Source organism: Cenococcum geophilum (genome assembly GCF_001692895.1).
Source record: "Cenococcum geophilum 1.58 unplaced genomic scaffold K441scaffold_7, whole genome shotgun sequence".
Taxonomy (NCBI): domain Eukaryota; kingdom Fungi; phylum Ascomycota; class Dothideomycetes; order Gloniales; family Gloniaceae; genus Cenococcum; species Cenococcum geophilum.
This window is the reverse complement of record NW_027137565.1, coordinates 174,401-194,279: the sequence shown is the minus strand read 5'-3', so window position 1 is coordinate 194,279 and position 19,879 is coordinate 174,401. Positions and strand designations below refer to the sequence as shown.

The 19,879-nt window shown below is 38.5% G+C and overlaps 3 protein-coding genes across 3 annotated transcripts; 2 read left to right on the top strand and 1 right to left on the bottom strand.

Moving 5' to 3' along the window:
- Window positions 1-400: 400 nt before the first annotated feature.
- Window positions 401-1,417, bottom strand: K441DRAFT_684819 (S1/P1 nuclease; the record flags this gene model as incomplete). The annotated part of the gene is made up of 2 exons (XM_067651821.1): window positions 401-1,113; window positions 1,180-1,417. 2 exons carry the CDS (start codon window positions 1,415-1,417, stop codon window positions 401-403), a joined length of 951 nt encoding a protein of 316 aa, XP_067507728.1.
- Window positions 1,418-15,758: 14,341 nt separating this feature from the next.
- On the top strand, window positions 15,759-16,511 carry K441DRAFT_316063 (uncharacterized protein). Its single transcript, XM_067641137.1, has 2 exons — window positions 15,759-15,866; window positions 15,917-16,511. Exons 1-2 carry the CDS (start codon window positions 15,793-15,795, stop codon window positions 16,341-16,343), a joined length of 501 nt encoding a protein of 166 aa, XP_067507727.1. The 5' UTR covers window positions 15,759-15,792; the 3' UTR covers window positions 16,344-16,511.
- A 715-nt stretch (window positions 16,512-17,226) lies between these two features.
- K441DRAFT_543388 (uncharacterized protein) lies at window positions 17,227-19,646 on the top strand (the record flags this gene model as incomplete). Its single annotated transcript, XM_067642732.1, has 3 exons — window positions 17,227-17,278; window positions 17,324-18,263; window positions 18,530-19,646. The coding sequence occupies 3 exons, from the start codon at window positions 17,227-17,229 to the stop codon at window positions 19,644-19,646; spliced, it is 2,109 nt and encodes a 702-aa protein (XP_067507726.1).
- Between the last annotated feature and the right edge of the window lie 233 nt (window positions 19,647-19,879).

The following is a 19,879-nucleotide window of genomic DNA, read 5'->3' as shown; positions in this document are numbered from 1 at the left end:
CTTCTTTGAAGGCCTCGGCAGATTCCAGAACCTCCGCAGGCCGTGATGCTAGCACAGTTGTAGCAGGCATGATCAGAGATCAGCAATGCGAAAAACAGCGGATGGATGTTATGGTCTAGATCGGGTTAGCGCTCGGACTTGAGGGGGGAAGGATCGGTGTACGCTTTTTATGCGAACAGCAAGGAGGTGCTGGGAGGTGAAGGAAGGTCGGGGAACAAGCACGAGAAAGGTCCAGCGGCAAGGGGATGGGAAGACATGCAATTTACCCAAGAAATTGGCTGGAGAGTGAACTCTTGATGCTGAAAAGAGCAGATATTTCAAACGGGTGCTGCACACGTTCTTCTAATTCGTCCAATGGTCCTAAGTGTTGCCTATATAAATTTCGGACGTTCATCGCGTCTTACAACTCAAAGTCTCCTAGAGGACTCTGTTCCTCTAGCACTACAGCGCCTTGAGCTGCCGTTGACAGAGAATTGAGGTATCCACCAAGCCTTATGCCAGCCATGCCAATCAAATAGTCGACAATCGGCACAGCACCTTTATAGTAATCGGTACTTAAGTCCTTGTCAGCAAACCAATCCTTTATTTCCTCCAAATCTGTGAGCCCGCCAACATTCAACACATAACTGCAAATATATTTATTCGCCTCTGTCGCCCAATCCATAGTGCACTTCTGGGGGTTAGTCACATCGGCGCACTGCTTCTTGACTCTGCGCTTCTGATTCGCGGCATAGAGTTTGTTTGCCCATTCAGCAGCTGCCGCCCTCTCTTCATCGTTGTTGGCAGCGTTAGAGATGCCGCAGATCTTGTGAGGAATGTACTTGTCCCAGACGGCGTGCAGTTCGTTATGGGCGCAAGCGCGACGGAAACATGTCGAAATATTGTTACCTCCCCTGAAGGCGTTTTCAGTGTGTAAAGGCTGGTGCAGGTCGCCGATAAAGTGAAAGATGAACATCAGTGCTTCTTTCCGCACAATATCCTTGGCGTTCGGGTCGAGGAAGAGCGAGGTTTGATTTGTAATGGCAGATATAATACAACCTTCATGGTGCTCAGAGTTAAAGCAGTCACGATCATAGTTGACATTGCATTCCAAAGGTGGAGCATCGAGGGCATCTTTGGCTTTCTGTCAGTGTATTTCTTGCCGTCCGTGTCTTGCACCATCAAGTACATCTGCCGTACCAATGTAGTGCCATTCCTTCGTCAATGGCCGTGAGTGGGGGCCACGCTTGATGGTGTCGGCCCACGTCGCAGCGTCTGAGAATTCGAAGCCCGCGAGGATGCCACCGATGTATTCAGCCGCTCCTTCTGTCAAGTACTTCTGTGCGAGGTAGGCGACGGTTCTATGACCAAGGTCGCTCCAGCAAGTACCGTACTGGGGAAGCGAAAGCAAAGCGACTGCAGCAACGGAGAAGCGCATGGTCGGCTGGACGAAAGAGCTATGAATGGGAAAGCGGAGAGATGTTGAGGTTCACGGTTCGTGGGGTTGAAGCACAAAGCTTTATTTTGAGTCTCTCGTTGTGCAAACATTCAGCCCTTGGCCGGCTTCAGCCGTAAGAATTGCCTTTTCTGGGACAGCGGGCGGGAGAGGCTGTGAGCGAATAAAATGCGCATGTGCGAATTATTGCTGCCTTGGCCCAGCTGATGTTGTGGAGTGGAAGGTTGAATCAGGATCTGATTGCTGTGATCTGCTCGCCAAGAGCTGAGGGCGGGCTTTACCTCAGCAAGCTCAGACGCGATTCCGTTGGTGCGGAGTCAATCGGCCCGCAAGCGAATGACTAACCACCTCTGAGGCACTTTTCCAACGTTTATTACGTTTTCCGATAAGGTTATCTTGGCCCGGACCTTCTACCGAAGTTCTACCATCGCGCTAAACCACATCAAGAAAACGAGCAATTGCTCTGACCAGAGGCTTCAACACCAAGCCCTATACAGTATAGAGCCCCTAGATTGGCTTATGAGGCGCATGTACGATAAGTTTGAATTCTTCCCAAGGATACTCTAGAAATTTACCAGAGCTTCTGCAAACGCCCACCCACCACACTATAGCCGCCGCTGCTAGCAATGGCTCCCTTGCTGGCCCTCCAGGTGAGTCTGTCACAGCAGAGCTCTCGTACCTGCGCCCAGCGCTGTCGCAAACCTCGCCGATCCGCCTCGATCATACGAAAGGACCCAAAGATTTTCGTTCTATGCGCGCCGAGTATGACGTCCTGCCCGGTGCAAACGGAAGCGCCTGAATCGCCCTGGAAGACGATACCGAGGCTCTGGTGGGAATTAAGGCCGAGCTCGAGAGGTCTCAATGGCGAGCGACAGTGGGCGGCCGGGGGAGCAGCCTCTCTATGGCAGCTGGGGACGTGATCATGGCGGATAGCGACAGCTCAGGAGCAGAGCAACACAAAGGGAAGGTATGGTGGGCCATACGCACCAAACCGCCAACGTCAAAATTCGCCTCATCAAAATATCGCCCCATTTGAACCACGATTTGAACCACGATTTGAAGCTTTGATTTAAAGCCTTAACTTGAAGTTTCTCTTAATTTAATGCTTTGATTTGGGGCCTTTTGACTCTATACCTACGTAGAGCTTCGTGCGGAGCTTTACACGGAGGCTCTATACAAAGGCTCTGCGTATGGGTGCTCTACACGAGGCTCTGCGCGGGGCTCTGCATTAGGGACTTCACGTACNGAGGCTCTATATACGGATGCTCTGCGTATAGAGGCTCTGCGTATAGAGCTCTACGTACGGAGGTTCTACACGACGCTCTGCACAACGCTCTACATTAAAGACTGCGTACGGAGGCTCTGCGTACGAAGGCTCTATACGACAGTCTACACAACGCTCTGCATACGGAGGCTCTGCGCATAAAGGCTCTACATACGGGGGCTCTATACAACGCTCTACACGACGCTCTGCATCGAAGACTCTGCGTACGGAGGCTCTGCGTATAGAGGCTCTGCGTACGAAGGCTCTATATACGGAGGCTTTGCGTACGGAGGCTCTGCTTATAGAGGCTCTGCACGAAGCTACGTGCGTGGAGTCTCCGTATATAGAGTCTTTAATATAGAGAGTCTTTAATATAGAGAGTCTTTAATATAGAGAGTCTTTAATATAGAGCGTTATATAGTATTATATAGAGTTATATAAAGCCTCTATATAGAGAGTCTTTAGTAAAGAGCGTTATATAGGCGTTTATTTATTAAAATATTTATAAAGATAATTATAGAGGCGTATATAGAGACGATTATAAAAGTATTTATAAAAGTATTTATAGAGGCGTTTATTAAGACAATTATAAAGGTATTTATAGAGGTAATTATAGAAATATTTATATAAACGTTCTTAGAGACCCCCTAATATACTAATATAATATATTAAAAAGGCTTTAAAGTACTATATAAAGTTTTAAGTAGAGCTTTTATAAGATTATAACTAAAANTTTAAAGTTTTAAAGCTTTTATAATTTAGGTATTTAGTAGTTTAGTATATATAGCCTACTATATAACCTAAACGCCTATTATAAAGAGATACTCTAGTTTTTATGTAATAATTATAATATAGTAGTAGTATAAAGTATACTATTCGCTAGATTAATATAAAGGAGATAAAGTAAAAAGATTATAAGGATAATAATGTAATAATATAGCCTAGGTCTAAGAGATAATTAAAATATTTAAATCTATAGCTATAGGCGCAATTAGTTTATTTTTGTTAATAAATTGGCTTATAATAAGAAGATAATAAGTAGGAAGTATAGGTAGGTACCTATTAAGAAGCCTATTAAAGAAATATTAAAACTAAAAATATTTAAAATATAGGGCTTATTACTAACATATACCTAATAAGGTAATATACTTAGTTAGTTAATATACTAGGGCGCTATTAATAAATAAAGAATAAGGTTTTTACTTATATATAGCCTTATTTAGTTTTAGTAATAGATAATTTATTAATCTATTATAATAAGGTATATATTAAAGGATAGGCGTATTAATAATACTACCTACTTAAACCTAAGAAGTCCAATACCTCTATAATACTGCTAGTAGTAAACTTAAATATCTTTTTCTTTACTTACCTAATTTTAATCTAATTTGTTACGGACGCTTTAAGTACAATGTTACGACTACTAGGAGAGGAGTCGGAAGAAGCTAGTTAGTTGATTTAGGCACGGTCTAGGATAGAGCCGATAGAACTATGTGACGAGGAATGGTAACCGAGGTCACATAATGTGATCTGTATAATCTATGTAATCTGTAAGATCTATAATAAAGCAGATAGAGTACACGTATATTACGTACAAGGAGGATTTTATAGGAGTACGGTTGTGTATTTAAGGACCCTCAGTCCCTACCTAGATAGTTCCTTCCTTGTAGTAATTCTTAGAATATAATTGGAGTTAATCTATTAGGCAACCACTCCACCAGTTGTTATTACTTATTAACTATTATTACTTGCATTTCCTATACACCTAGCCTAATAATAAGCCCACCGTAGTTCCTGCTACAAGGTTTTATTACACAATTACTACCTAGTTATAGTATTAATAACAGTAAGTCGGACAATATGCCACCAAAAGCAGCCACTATAACGCTATTAACGGCAGCAACTACATTGGGGTCAGGTAACGACACCAGTATAGCAGACACTAACTTATAGCAACCTATAACGGTCGGATAGCTATAAGAGATAGTCAACTAGTTGATAGAAAATAATATAATGTTGGAAAATAGGATTAACGGGATAGGTGCAGCAAAGGTTAAGTTACCATTAATTAAAAGGTACTTAGGAGAGAGATCGAAGCTTAAAGGATTCCTAACGTAAATGCACTTTAAGGTAGCACAGGAAGAAGCAAAGCTGGTAACACCTATGGATTAAATAGCATACGCAGGATTGTTCTTAACAGGAAGAGCACTTAAATGGTTTAAGCCTTACCTAATAGAAATCTAGGTAAACGGAATAACAACTACAAACTAAGAGGTACGGTTTATATTCTTAAGCTAGAATGGATTTATTAAGCGACTTATATAAATATTTAGAGACCCAGAGGCAGTAACCACGGCGGAAAGAAAACTCTAAGATATTACGTAACAAACCTTAGCAATTAAGTATATAACATAGTTCTAGACATTGGCAATATAAGTTAAGTGGAATAATAGGGCGCTTATGGCACAGTATAAATAGGGACTTAAGGCTAAAGTCTAGGACGCGATTATCCTAATAGAAGATGCGGATACCCTAAGGGAACTAATAGATTAAGTAATAAAGATTAATAATAGGATCTACCAAAGGGAACAGGCTAAGAGAGGTTAGGATAGAGTTCTATAGTTATATAAGGCGCAGAGTACGCAATAACCCAAGCTAAGTTAAAAACTATGGTATGGCGCAGAGCTAATAGACCTAAGTGGTACTAAAAAAGCCTATAAGAGATGGAGTAAGAAACTATAAAAACCTAGAGGATAAGAATTGAGTAATTAAAGGTCTAAGGAGCAGAGGCTAAATCAGGGATCTTAACAGCAGAAGACATTTAGGCGGACTCTATAGTAAGAAAAATAGTTTAAAAAAGGAGCTTGTATAAATTGCGGAAAACAGGGTTATTATATTAGAGACTATAGAAGTGGGTAGAGTTACTATATAGTAAGAGGCATAAGACTAGCAGACAATATACACGTATAAAGGGATGATAATATACTATAAGGAATAAAAGAATATTTAATTAAAAGTTTTGCGTTTTGTTATAATAACGCATACTAAATTTATAAAGACGCTAAGTATAGCGTAAGCTATTAGCTATAGGAGCCAGTACCTATAGGATGTAGAGGAACTAATAAACCAGTTCGTAGATCGGATATTAAGGACGATAAATTTAACGTAGGCAAAACATTCCGTGACGATAAGGCAATAAGGGCCGCTTACTAGAAGTGAGTAAACCTCGGAGATATTATACTAGAGGTAAAGGATAATTCCACTACGGAATAGGGAACATTAGTAGGGATCAAAACCCCACTAGATACAATGTCTATCGCTTTATAAGACGCAAGAGAAGTAGAACAGCGAACTACTTCGGTACTTAATAAAGGCAAAAGGCCAAAGGCATAAGATTCTTATAGCGAGATAAGAGGCGACTAAGATTCTTAAGATAAGATAAGGCAAGCTTAAGAACCTATAACGGACGATAACCGATAGAGTAGAGTAATAGCTTAGTCCAATAACATACGAATAAGCTTAGGATGAAGTTTCCTAAAGGTATAAGACTTTTAAGACGAGATAAGAACACTAAGTAAGCCTAGTTAGACTAAGGCTGGAGCTAAGCTTAAGCTAGAAGCAAGCTTAGGATTAAAGAATCTAAGGGGTCAAGAATTCGGAGTGCGAATTAGGACACCTATAAGCAAGAGGCAAGGAGCTTCTTTACAGATTAGAGAATCTGCGGCATAAATAGTAATTAGACTAGAAGACGAATACATAGACCTAGAGGACTTACTAGTAGAATATATTATTCGGACTAAAGATTAAAAAGTTAATACTAAGATTAAGAAGTAAGAGAACTTCGAGGATCTAAGCGCAAGACGTAAACTAAAAGAAACTATAAAAGAGTTTAGACAAAGAATCATCGCATAGCAAGAACAGAAACTAGATAAGAGATCTAGTATATTGGGACGTATAAGGGATAGAGTGCTAGTACAAAGGATTACTAATAGGCCGAAAATAGGCACATTAAGAGCTAAATGGCTTACTAAACTGGAAAATAAAGAGGATTTAGGGATTTTAACTAGGTTCGAAGAACGATATATAAAGGGCTGTTATAATGCAGTAATAAGAAGATACTTCCTTACAGACAAGCCGTATACACTCTAGTAGCTATACCAAAAGTGGTATAGGCAAAGGCACAATAATAAGTGGGAAGATTTCTATATATGGTTAGATAAAAAAGTTATCTAGAACCACCTAATTATAAAAAAGGCCATAAATTATATTAAAGGAGCCTTAATTATGATGTTAAAGGATCTAGAGGAATAATTAGAGAACTAGAGAAGTGAGAGACGCATCTTAGTACCTACGAATGAAGTCGCAACGTTTAAATTAGCACGATAAAGGTTTAAACTTAAAGATAAAGATGAGTTAAGAGTTAACCTAAAGCATCTAGCACACTATACGTTATTATAGATTGCGTGCGTGGACGATATATACGAGATACATAAGAATCTAAAGGAAAAGAATCGGAAATACCCTATAAGGATATACTGGATAATAGACGAGTTATAGTATAGGAATGCCAAATATATACATAAATGGCATCCAGTAGAGGTCTAAGAGGAAGAAAGTTTAGTACTTTAACTAGGAAGATTCCTTATAGAAGAATGCTTAGATGGATAATAGTGGTGGGAATACCTAGAGAATACGTGTCTATAGTATATTAAAGATAAGAAGCGAACTAGATATTAGCTAAAGAGTAAGCTAAGTATACAAGGATTAAGTAGCTAATAGTTAGGAAAAGTAGAGGCCTACGGGACCAGAGGGAGCCAGTAGTAGAGCCTTAGACCCTTAAGGGAATTTAAAGACAACACCTAAATTTATAAGTTAAATGGTAAGATTAATAATTTAAGGCGCTAATAGATAGTAGAGTAATAAGAAACCATATTTTACTAGCAGCAGTTAAAAGAATGGGGCTACCTTATAGATAGAAGGAGCAACCTTACCTATTAGTTACGATTTTAGGAGATCCAATAGCCTACGGAGGGGGAATCATTAATCTTAAAATAGGACTAATTTAGATAACTATTAAAGGAAGATAAATTAAGATATCTTTTAATATCCTACTATTAGGACGGGATAAGGCAGTATTAGGTATACCTTAGCTATAGAAATATAATCTAAAGATCAATTAGATTACAGGTTAGGTCAATATTAGAGATACTTAATGCTATAAGATATAATAATAAGCCAAGTTGGTATAGTACTAAGTAGGAGCAATATATAAAGAAATAGAGAAAGGACTAAGTTATATACTAAAGAGATACCATAAGTATAATAAGAAACTATGGTCACCGGAAAGTAAAAAGCTGTTAGAGTATATAGCATGGGACTATAAGATAGAATTAGAACTAGGAATAAGTCTAAGGTTTTTTCTAATCTATAAGCTTACTAAAGAAAAAGGTAAAGCACTAAAAGAGTTTATTTAGGAGAATCTACAAAAAGGATATATTAGACCATTACAGTTATTAGCGGGATATCCAGTACTGTTTATACTAAAGAAGAATAGCAAACTAAGGCTGTGTATTAACTATAGACAGTTAAACAGTATTACTAGAAAGGATAGGTATCCTTTACCCTTAATTAGCGAAATCTAAGATAGGATAGGTAATACGCAAATCTTTATAAAGATAGATCTAAGATAGGCGTATTATTAGATTAGAATTAAGGAAGGCGATAAATAGAAGGCGGCCTTTAGGTCAAAGGAAGGACTATATAAACCGTTAGTTATATAATTTAGGCTTATAAACGCACTAGCAACATTCTAGAAGCGTATTAATAATGTATTAGAAGAACACTTAAATGAATTTATTATAGTATACCTTAATAATATTATTATCTACTTAATAACTAAGGAAGAATACGGAGAACACGTTAAATGGGTCTTAAAGAGACTATAAGAAGAATAGATGCTAGTAGCAATTAAGAAATGTGAGTTCTTTACTAGGAAGACCAATTTCGTTAGATTTATTATTAAATTAGGCCAACTTAGCATAGATCTAAAGAAGATTAAGGCTATAGTAAATTAGTAAGAACTAGAGAACGTTATATAGTTAAGGTTATTCCTAGGGTTTTACAATTACTACAGAAGGTTTATAGCGTAGTGGTTAAAGGATATTAAGCCATTTACGTAGTTAATAAAGAAAGAAGAACTATAGGCATAGGGAGAGGAATAAAGAAAACTCTTTAAAAAAGTTAAGGAGTTATTTACCTAGGAGCTAGTTCTTAAAATCTATTAACTAGGCCTAGAGACGGTTATAGAAATAGATATATTAGACTATGCACTAGGGGTATACTTTATACAGAAATATTAGGATGGATGGCACCTAGTGGTATACTATAGTTAAAAGATAATACTACTAGAGTTAAACTATAACATTTATAATAAAGAGTTGTTAGGTATAGTTGTAGTATTAAAGGAATAGAGAGCATTCTTATAAGGCACAGAGAAACTATTTATAGTTAAGACGGATTATAAGAACCTAATAGGATTCCTAATAATAAAGAAACTTAACTAAAGATAGGTTAGATGGGCAGAGATGCTTATAGAATACTATTTTAAGATTTAGTATATTAAGGGTACAGATAATACGTAGGCAGATACTCTAAGCTATAAAGCTAAACTGCAGAATAACGAAAAGCCATTAGGGGCTTTACTACGAAAAGATATAGACGGATTTATTAGATACAATTATCTAAAGATTACAGCAACTTAAGAAGACAAGGAACTAGAGAAAGCTTATAAAATACTAGAAAGCTTTTAGGAATAAAGGATTCTAGAAGTATAACTAAAAGATCTATAGGCGGATATATATAAAAATTAAAAAGTAAAGTATATCCTAAGAAATATAGCAGAGTAGTTCGTAGAGGACTTCTATAAGGGATTAACTTAAGGACATAATAGAGCTATAGGCTTAGTGTTAAGACTTTAAGAAGAGTATATTATTAACGGAATCTAGAGGATAGCTAAAAAGGTTACTAGAGAGTGTCTAAATTACTAGAGGAATAAACTAATAAGGTATAAGCTGTATAGAGGGCTACAACCTATTAAAATACTAGAGAGACCATAGGAGGTTATATTATGGGACTTTATTATTAAGTTGCTAAAGTTAAGAGATCCTATTACTAGATAAGATTATAACGTAATCTTAGTAATAGTAGACAAGCTTATAAAGTAGGGATACTTTATAGCATACACAGAAGAAATCTTAGCGGAAGATATCGCTAGAATCTATATTAAAGAAGTGTTTATAAGATATAGAGCACTAAGTAAGATTATATTAGATAGAGATCTAAGATTTATAGCAGTATTCTAGGAGGTATTCTTGGCGGAGTAAGGAGTTTAAGTAGCAACTTTTACTGTATATTATCCACAGACAGACGGTTAAACGGAAAGATTAAATTAGACGCTAGAGCAGTATCTAAGGCATTATATTAATTATGTATAGAATAATTAGGTATCGCTATTACTAATTATATAGTTTGCATACAATATAACACCTTAAAAAGGAATAGGCATATTATTATTTAAGGCAAATTATGGATATAAGCTAAAAATATTATTATTACTACGGTAAGTAAAGAAAATAAGTAGTATAGCTAAAGAAAGAATAAAGACGCTAATAAACCTCTATATAGACCTTATAGAACTAGCAAAGAAAGTATAAAAGAGAATGAAAAGGTACTATAATGCTAAGAGATCTAAAGGACCAGATCTTAAGGAGGGAGATAAAGTATGGCTACTATATAAAAATTTTAAGAGTTAATAACTAAGTAAGAAGTTAGATTATGTTAGACTAGGACCTTTTAAAATTACGTAGAAAATTTCACTGGTTACGTATAAGTTAAACCTACTAGCCAAAATAAAGATCTACCCTATATAGTATATCGCAATGCTAGAGCCAGTATATAGGAATATTAAGCCACTGGTTTACGAAGCAGACACGTATAGAGGATAAGAAGAAGATAAATAGTAAGTTTTGAGGATTATTAGTTATAAGGACGTTAATAATGAAATATAGTATAAGGTTAAGTGGATAGGCTATACTAAGACTACCTAGGAGCCACTAGAAAATTTAAAGAATGTTATAGAAAAAGTATAGGAGTATCGGAAGAGATTAGGTTAGGTAGTATTAAAAAAAAAGGATTACTAAAGAATGAGTCACCTAAGGGGGACCTAAGAAGAGCAGTTGCTAAGCTACTTAGATTAATTTTTTTCCCGGTTAGAAAAGAATCCGTTCTTTTATTACCTAGTTCCTATAAACCTTATTCTATAAGTTTTTACTCCTTAAAATATACCTTCTTACGTACCTTTTTAAGACGGATTAACTAAGCGGACGCCGTAAGACGAGACTTAAGGGCCCGTTGCTGAGTATTGGCAGCCTCCCGTTCAGCGTCCTAAGAATGGCGTAATTTAGCAAGAGTAACAGACAGTTTATTATTTAGTTACGTAGTAGCAGATTAAATATAAAACCTTAAGATAAATTAATTAGGGAACCAGACGACTATTAAGAGTAATAGGTTATATATATTTAGCATTAGAAATAAAGCGAACGTTATAGGACGAACGAATATTTGCTTTAGTGCACTCTAAGTAAGAGGACGGTTATCGCAAAGATGGGTTTGCTAGTATAATATAAACTAACCCCTCTTTTAAACAGCGAAAACACAAAAACGGTATAATCTTACTAAGAGACAGTATCGCAGCGACAGTGCGAGCACGACGAGCAGTTAAGGAAGAAGAAATTGCTTTAGGTATAATGAGCAATAATATTAACTAAATTAATTAGACGGACATTATACCTTTAGTAAATAACTTAGAGATGTTAGGAATCTTTAAGGATAAAGATAAAGAGGAGGGAGATGGTGTTACGGACGCTTTAAGTACAATATTATAACTACTAAGAGAGGAGTTAGAAGAAGCTAGTTAGTTAATTTAGGTATAGTCTAGGATAAAGCCGATAGAACTATGTAACGAGGAATGGTAACTAAGGTCATATAATGTAATCTATATAATCTGTATAATCTATAAGATCTATAACAGAGTAGATAGAGTACACGTATATTACGTATAAGGAGGATTTTATAGGAGTATGGTTATGTATTTAAGGACCCTTAGTCCCTACCTAGATAGTTCCTTCCTTATAGTGATTTTTAGAATATAATTAGAGTTAATCTATTAGGCAACCACTCCACTAATTATTATTACTTGCATTTCCTATACACTTAGCCCAATAACGAGCCCACCGTAGTTCCTGCTACAAGGTTCCGTTATATAATTAAAGTTTTTTTTAAAACTTAAAGTAGTAGCTATATACTTATTAATTTAAATCTAAATTATAAAATAACTTTAGCAACTTTCTAAACTATATAGTAGAATAATAAAGATTTAATAAAGTAGTAGAAATGGTATTTCTTATAAGTAGGAATTTAGTAGTATAATATACAATATATTTAGATAAAGGGAAGAATAAGATTATATAAAGCGCCTATTAATTAATATATTAAATAAAGTCTCTACTATAGTACTATAACGTTATTAATCTGTTCTAAAGTCCTTTAAATTATCTTCTATATAATTAATAAGCCTATATATATATATATATATATATACTTTAATATCTTAAAGATATAATACATATTTACTAAAACTAATCCTACCCTAGTAGAGATATAGGTAAAAGCTAGATAATAGCTTTATAGCTATTTAATAGAGATACTAAGCTTACTATTTAATTATTTAATACTACTATTGGTATGGCTACTAAGTAGTAGGCTAGTAGAAGATATATTTAAAATTAAATAGTAAAGATTAATAGGCGCTATAGAGAATAGAACAAAATTTAATAAAGTACCTTATAAAGAAGGCATTAAAGAAGATTTTATATTTAATATAGGATCTACTATAAAATATCTAGTGGTAATAATTAGTAATATAAAAGAAAGTATTGCTATTTATATAGCATTTTATACCTATTATAATATTTACTAGTTCTACTACTACATCTAGTTTATTAAAAGCTACTATACTATTAATACTAATAGTTTTTACTATTAAATATAATTAGCTAATAATTATACAACTATAATATAAGTCTTTTATTACTACTATTATTAGAAAGGAGAGCTTATTAATTAATTAATACTATAAGAGTTACTTTAATAGTATTTATAGCTATATAGAGAGATATTTATATATTTATCCTCCTTATTCTATAGGTATTTACTATACTTAATCTGTAATAGTAAAGATAGACCTAATATATTAAGCGTAACTTTTTTCTGTTCTATTACGTCTAATTAACACGCTAAATAGTAGGGTTATATTAAGTAGTACTTTAATTTAAATTTAAGACAGTATATAATATTATGCNTTTTATTCTTATAGTATTATTAAAGATAGTAATAGCGTTTAAATAGTGTATATAGTTACTCTATTTAGTAGTCTCTTTTTACTAATAGCTTCTTTACTATACCTTTATAATAATTATTAAAGAACTCTACCTCTTTATTAACTACTACTTTAGTTAAAATACCTACTATTTAAAGTGNTGCTTAAATAGCTGTAGTAATTTTAATAATTATAGTATTAGTAGANGTATTNATAGGTATAGTAGTAGCCTTATATTTAATTATAAGATTAACCTATTAAGTCTTTTTATATATTTTAACCATACCTCTATTATTCCTTCTGCTTTATACTATTTATCTATATTATTTACTTCTTTAAGTATTATAAGATTCTTTAAACTTTATAATATAATAATAGTAGTTAATTAATTAAGCTAAAACGAATAAAGGCTGCAATATTTATTAGCTTAATATATATTTTAAATAATAAACTTTTAGTATTTAAAGACTTTAAATAGGACAACTATAATATTAATAAATGTCTTTATAGTATTAGTATATATAGTTATATTTAGAATAAATGTTTAAAAACCTTTAGGTTATTCTAATAGTTAAAAGGCGTTTATATAGGTAGTATAGGTTTAATAGTAAGGTCTACTTCTTTAGTCGCTTTAGAAGTGTTTTTAATAGTATTTTTTAAGTACCTTAGCTCCCCTCTTATATATTATAGTGCTAACTAAAATAAGAAAAAGTATGGCTTTTAAATAACTTTCTTAAAGGAATAGATAATAGTAATATAGTATAAGGGCAAGTAGTATATTATATAAGTAGAAAAATAGTTTAAATAGGTAAGGTTTTAGTAAATTGCTATTATTAATTATAATTTCTAATATTTAATTCTCCTTTTTTAAAGCGACTATATTATAGCCAACTTTTATATCTAATAACTTTTTAACTACGCATTCTATCTATATACTTTTAAGATATAAAATATAAAGCTTAAGAGCTAATTTAATAGTATTATAATAATTAAAATTTAGTTATAGATAAAAAAGTTATTAAATATTAAATAATATACTCTATTTTATATAAAGTTTCGCATAGAGTTTATACGGAGGCTCTACGTATAGGTACTTTATATAAAGGCTTATATATAAGGCTCTACGCAGGGCTCTATTTAGGACTTTATATATAGAGGCTCTATATATAGAGGCTCTGCGTATAAAGGCTCTGTATAATAAAGGCTCTATAATATAGGCTCTATACAACGCTTTATATTAAAGACTCTGTATATAAAAAGATTTTATAGACAAAGGCTTTATATATAGAGGCTCTATATATGGAGGCTCTGTACAATGCTCTACACGACGCTTTACACGACGCTCTATATTAAAGCTCTATATATAGAGGCTCTATGTACGGAAGCTCTATACGATACTCTGCACGACGCTCTGCACCAACGCTCCGTATCGAAGACTCTGCGTACGGAGACTCTGCGTTTAGAGACTCTGCGTATAAGGCTCTGCGTATAGAGGCTCTGCGTATGGAGGCTCTGCGTATGGAGGCTCTGCGTATGGAGGCTCTGCGTATAGAGGCTCTGCGTATAGAGGCTCTGCGTATAGAGGCTCTGCGTATAAAGGCTCTGCGTATAGAGGCTCTGCGTATAGAGGCTCTGCGTATAGAGGCTCTGCGTATAGAGGCTCTGCGTATAGAGGCTCTGCGTATAGAGGCTCTGCGTATAGAGGCTCTGCGTATAGAGGCTCTGCATACAAAGGCTCTGCGTATAGAGACTCTGCGTACGGAGGCTCTGCATATAGAGGCTCTGCACGAAGCTACGTACGCGGAGCCTCCGTATGCAGAGTCTTTGTATGTAGAGTGTCGTGCAGAGCGTCGTGCAGAGTCTCCGTAGGTAGAGCCTCCATACGCAGAGCCTTCGCACGCAGAGTCTTCGATACAGAGTCTTCGATGCAGAGCATCGTGCAGAGCNTCGTACAGAGCTTCCGTACGTAGAGCCTCCATACGCAGAGCCTTCGTACGCGGGGTCTTCAATGCAGAGTCTTCAATGCAGAGTCTTCGAGCATCGTGCAGAGCGTCGCGCAGAGCGTCGTGCAGAGCGTCGTGCAGAGCCTCCGTATGTAGAGCCTCCATACGCAAAGCCTCCATACACAGAGTCTTCAATGCAGAGCGTCGTATAGAGCCTCCATACGTAGAGCCTCTATACGCAGAGCCTCCGTAGGCAGAGCTCCCTTAACCTCCCCTTTTATAGAGCTTTGTGCAGGCGTCTGTTTATTAAGGTGTTCGTAGAGGCAACCGCAAAGGCGTTCGTAGAGGCAACCGCAAAGGCGTTCGTAGAGGCGTTCGTAGAGGCGTTCGTAGAGACGTTCGTAGAGACGTTCGTACGGGCGTTCGTGCAGGCGTTCGTGCGAGCGTTCTCAGGGACNTCCTAGTGTATTAATACTGTATATTAAAAGAGCTTTACCGCTCCGTATAAAGCTTTAAGTAGAGCTTTGTATAGAGCTTCAGGTAGAGCTTTTGCATGATCAAGACTAAGAATTTGATGTTCTGAAATTTTCGGATTTCGGGCGTTGGCGGTTTGGTGCGTATGGCCCACCATAGAAGGGACAGAATTCATGGCTCGAAATGAACATTGAGATCCCCGGATTCCGCGACGACGACGCATTGTCCGTGTTCCCGGCTTATGCTCACCGAGTCCCTGCCCGCTCGCGGGGAGCTAAAATATAGGCTGTATATCAACAGGAGGTTCCACTCGATGTAGGCTTGAATTCCCTTCTATCTTCCGGGTTCCTCTAATTATGTCACAGGTTCTTCTTCTGTCTCCCCCACTTTCCTATCTTCTTGCTCCTGTCTATGACTACTCACCTCGCCCTGCTCACCTCTAGGTTGCCTGCGCTGAAGTCGGAGAAAGACGAAGATCCGCTCTTCGACGACGACTGGGATGCATCTATGTCTCTCTATCCCAAGGGAAGCGCAAAGTCCTCTACTGACAGCGAGGCTGCCAAACCTCCTGTCATCGTGCTTGCTATGACCGTCGGACAGAACGCCATCTTCGATCCCTGCAAAGAAGAACTTGTAGTTGTTGATGTTGTGCTAGCGGTCGCGTGCATCTCTTCTCAACCTACCGGTGCTCGTATTGTATCCATCCGGACCATTGATCCTACTTCCTACCTCACTCCGCCTGGCATTCCTAACTCCATGAATAGTGAAGCACCGATAAGAGCTGGAAGCTGATGTAGTATGTGACGGGCTTGTGACGAGTCCACTTCATGAGATTGATTCTTATTGTTCGGGCTGTATGCTGTTCATAGCCCAGCTCGCGTTTCTATTATCCTCTAAAAGATGTACTCGGACTTACTTTACTGGCTCTTTGCTTTACCTTGCATGATTTGCTAGACACATTCTGGGAATAAGCGCGCAACTAAGATTGTCTAGTCATTTGGCTCGCAACTTTCTCGAGCCGCATTAGAAGCCGGGGCATGAACAATCCGAAACTGCGTCAGTGAAGCCTGAGGTCATCTTCAGCCCACATCTACGGCTTGGAGAGCATCAATCACTTCTTCTGCAACTCATCCCTTTTCGACCACCATCTTTACGATCATGGATATGAGGCCCCTCTTTATTCCTCCCCTTGGCGGCGTCCATACCCCAGAATTAGCCAATATCTCCCGCTGAGTCAGAGCATCGGCGCTAGAAGTCGGAGCAGTACCTCCAGTCGCAGAACTCCCTGAACAATTCAGCGATGCGGATTCCATGGTCCAGACCGCTGCTTTTGTGAGATACTACTCAGGTGCATTGCTGCCAAGGACGAAGGCTTGCGGCTGGCGAACGACTCGCCATATAGAAGACCGAATCGAAACTTAGCGGCATTTTCCGCCCAAAGCCAAGTCGACAGCTGAACATCTGACAACAACTTTTGGTTTTGTGGATTCAAAGCACAGCACAGCGTTCAGCCGATTCTAGATTTCCTCCTGCTTCTACCCTCACGCCATCATCTGTACTCCACTTATGCACCTACCTCTTGCAAGAAGTTTAACTAAAAAGTTCATTGCTCATAGTTGATATTAAACACCGGCCTCTCAGTATACTACTCAAGCCACGCAGTATGGAAGGCGGCATGCGGTGGGTAGGTTGTGATGTTGTACATTGTGGATTCTGGATCAACTGGAGTGGGTGTTCCACGCCCTCACACCCAAATCGACTGACTTTTACAGGCAAAGGAGCAGTTTATGGCTCAACCCTCACTCTTCCAACCTCATGGGGCTTAGTGCTCGCCGCGGTTCTGGCTATGTTCCTGAAACTAATCGGCGACCACCTCTGGGGAATCTCATGTTTTGCTATCCATCAGCTCAACTCGACACCGAAGAAGCAGGACGACATGTATCACCAGCTTCAGCTCATATTGCGAAACACTGAAAGTACAGCAACTCTCATTTCGAACTCCATCAAACTCGGTCACGGTCACAAGGGTGCTAGATTCGAGGCATACAGGCGGTCCTTACTTCTGGTCATATTAGCTAGCTTTCACACACTAGCTTTCTACGGAGCTGGTAGCTTTTCCTCGCAAGTGATTACTAGAAATGACGGGGTTAGAACAAGGAGCAAGTCCTGCGGGTTAATGGCAGAGCCATCTGAATTTTCCAACATCACCGACGACGCAATATTTGAATCCGCAAATGCCTTTCTGATCATGGCTGGCAACGGGTGGCGAAAGGCTAACAGCTACTCCCGAGCCTGCTATAGCCAGACTGGAGGTAATTCCACGGTCTGTAACATATACGTCCGCCAGGCCATTCCTTACAATCTCACATCAGTTCCTTGCCCTTTCGATTCAAAAATATGTATCGGGCCAGGTATTGAACTCGACCCTGGTTTGATACATTCAGACCTTCATCTCGGCCTAAACACGCGCCCCAAGGATCGAATCTCTGTCAGAAAGGTCTTGACTTGCGCTCCATTGGCCGGAGAGAACTACAGCGATGGATTGCAAACAATTCCAGAAGGCCTAATTCTTGGCCCCGGTTATCCGTCAGGTACGTTATGGCAAGGCTGGAAGTTTGGGCCTAGCGTATGGTTAGAAGACACTGCGTCGGAATACACGTTCGTCATAGATGAACCTTTCTACAGGTCAGGCGACAAAGCGTATAACATGATGTTGGTCTCCCTTTTTCATTGTCTCTAACTCCCAATCCTCGGAATTTAAGCTTGCCAGCATCGGATCGAGCATTGTGCTCGCGCGAGAAACATCACCTTCATCTCCCCTTCCACATTTCGCTAATACTCTTCCTAATATACATATGATATTGTATAGTTGGTGTATTCAAGGTGCCACCAATCGCGCATCCTTTCTTTTTGACCATCCCACCACGATTTGCAGTCTCTTCAGACCGATGAAAACTTCAAAGCTGATCTCATCACAGATGGTTGACCAAATTTCTCAATAACCGTACTCTCACCGAACACCCCTTCGAACCTATTCCCGAACTTCAGTCTAATGATTCAGACACGATTATCGTTGGCCTCATGAACCGCATGGTTTATCGGACCGCCATCCGAGACCCTTGGTATGACGCACAGAATTGCAGCAACACCACCCTTATCAATGAGTTAACCACTGGCTGCAAAGCAACGAACATGCTATCCTGGATCGGATGTCAAGAACGCTACCAATTCTGCACTCATAATGAGGAACACTGTACACCACTCACTGGCCTCTACGCGATTTCGAACAAGGTCGAGACATGGAAGGCACTGAACAAGAACCAACAAGCAGTGTTCGAACTACTGTGGCAGGTTATCTACGGCACACAACTCAATTTTCAGCTCGGCTTCGTTGGCCTCGATAGCTTGATAGCAAACGAATACCTCTGGCCTGACGGTTTCGGGCTCGCGGTCTCTGGCAAGCTCCCCGACAATCAATGGGAGATCGAAATAGCGAACTGGATGAACATCACCCTAGCCGCTATGCAACGCTCTGTACTGTTATACGCCCGACCCCCTGAATTCGATGCAGGCCCAGGCATTAGCTCTCTGAAATATATTCGCTCCCCTTCAACACCGGAAGCGCAACTCCTTTGCCACGAAGTCAAAGCAAGGAGTAAATCACACATATCTTTCTCAGTCCTCGGATTCTTCCTCACAATTTCGCTCGGTCTGCTCATCATTTCCACCAACCTCACTTTAGCGAAGGTTGTTGGCGCTTTGCAGAACTACTCGGGGAAGGGTCATTATAAGAGATTGGAATGGATCGAGAATGGATTCTTCCAATTACAGAGAATGGCGGCTGAGGGTAGGGGTGTAGGGCCTTGGACCAGAAGAGAGAAGGATGTGCCGATGCTGGTGGAATATGGACATTTGTTCAGCCTAACGGGAAGTAGTATGAAGGGGAGGTGGAGTCGTGCGGAGAGCTATGAGCTGAGGGAGATGAGAGGAGGGATGGACGATGGCGATGGGGATGAGGAGATCGTGGAAGGGAGAGTGATGGGATCGACCGAGGTGAGAGGGGAGGAGGATACGACGCAATTGTTGAGAAGTTAGGGAGCCTGTTGGTGGCGATATATGCGGTTTGGAATCTGCGCTTGGTGGTTGAGAGTGGACGGAGGGCTTACGGATTGTGAAAGAGTCAAGCACCAGGTCTGCTGCTAAATGGCTAGATCAACGAGCTATTATGTCTCTCGCTAGAGGTTTACGGCAGCATAAAACCGTGCTTTTTACCGTCTGCTATCAAACAGCAGCAACAGCATCCTTTTCAGGGTTGCAAGTCAATCAAC

Excerpts from the sequence above, each read along its gene's own strand:
- K441DRAFT_316063 (XM_067641137.1), top strand. The coding sequence starts at position 15,793 with ATGCTCACCGAGTCCCTGCCCGCTCGCGGGGAGCTAAAATATAGGCTG. Across the intron at positions 15,867-15,916 it reads AACAGGAGGTTCCACTCGAT|GTTCTTCTTCTGTCTCCCCC; the intron begins GTAGGCTTGAAT and ends ATTATGTCACAG.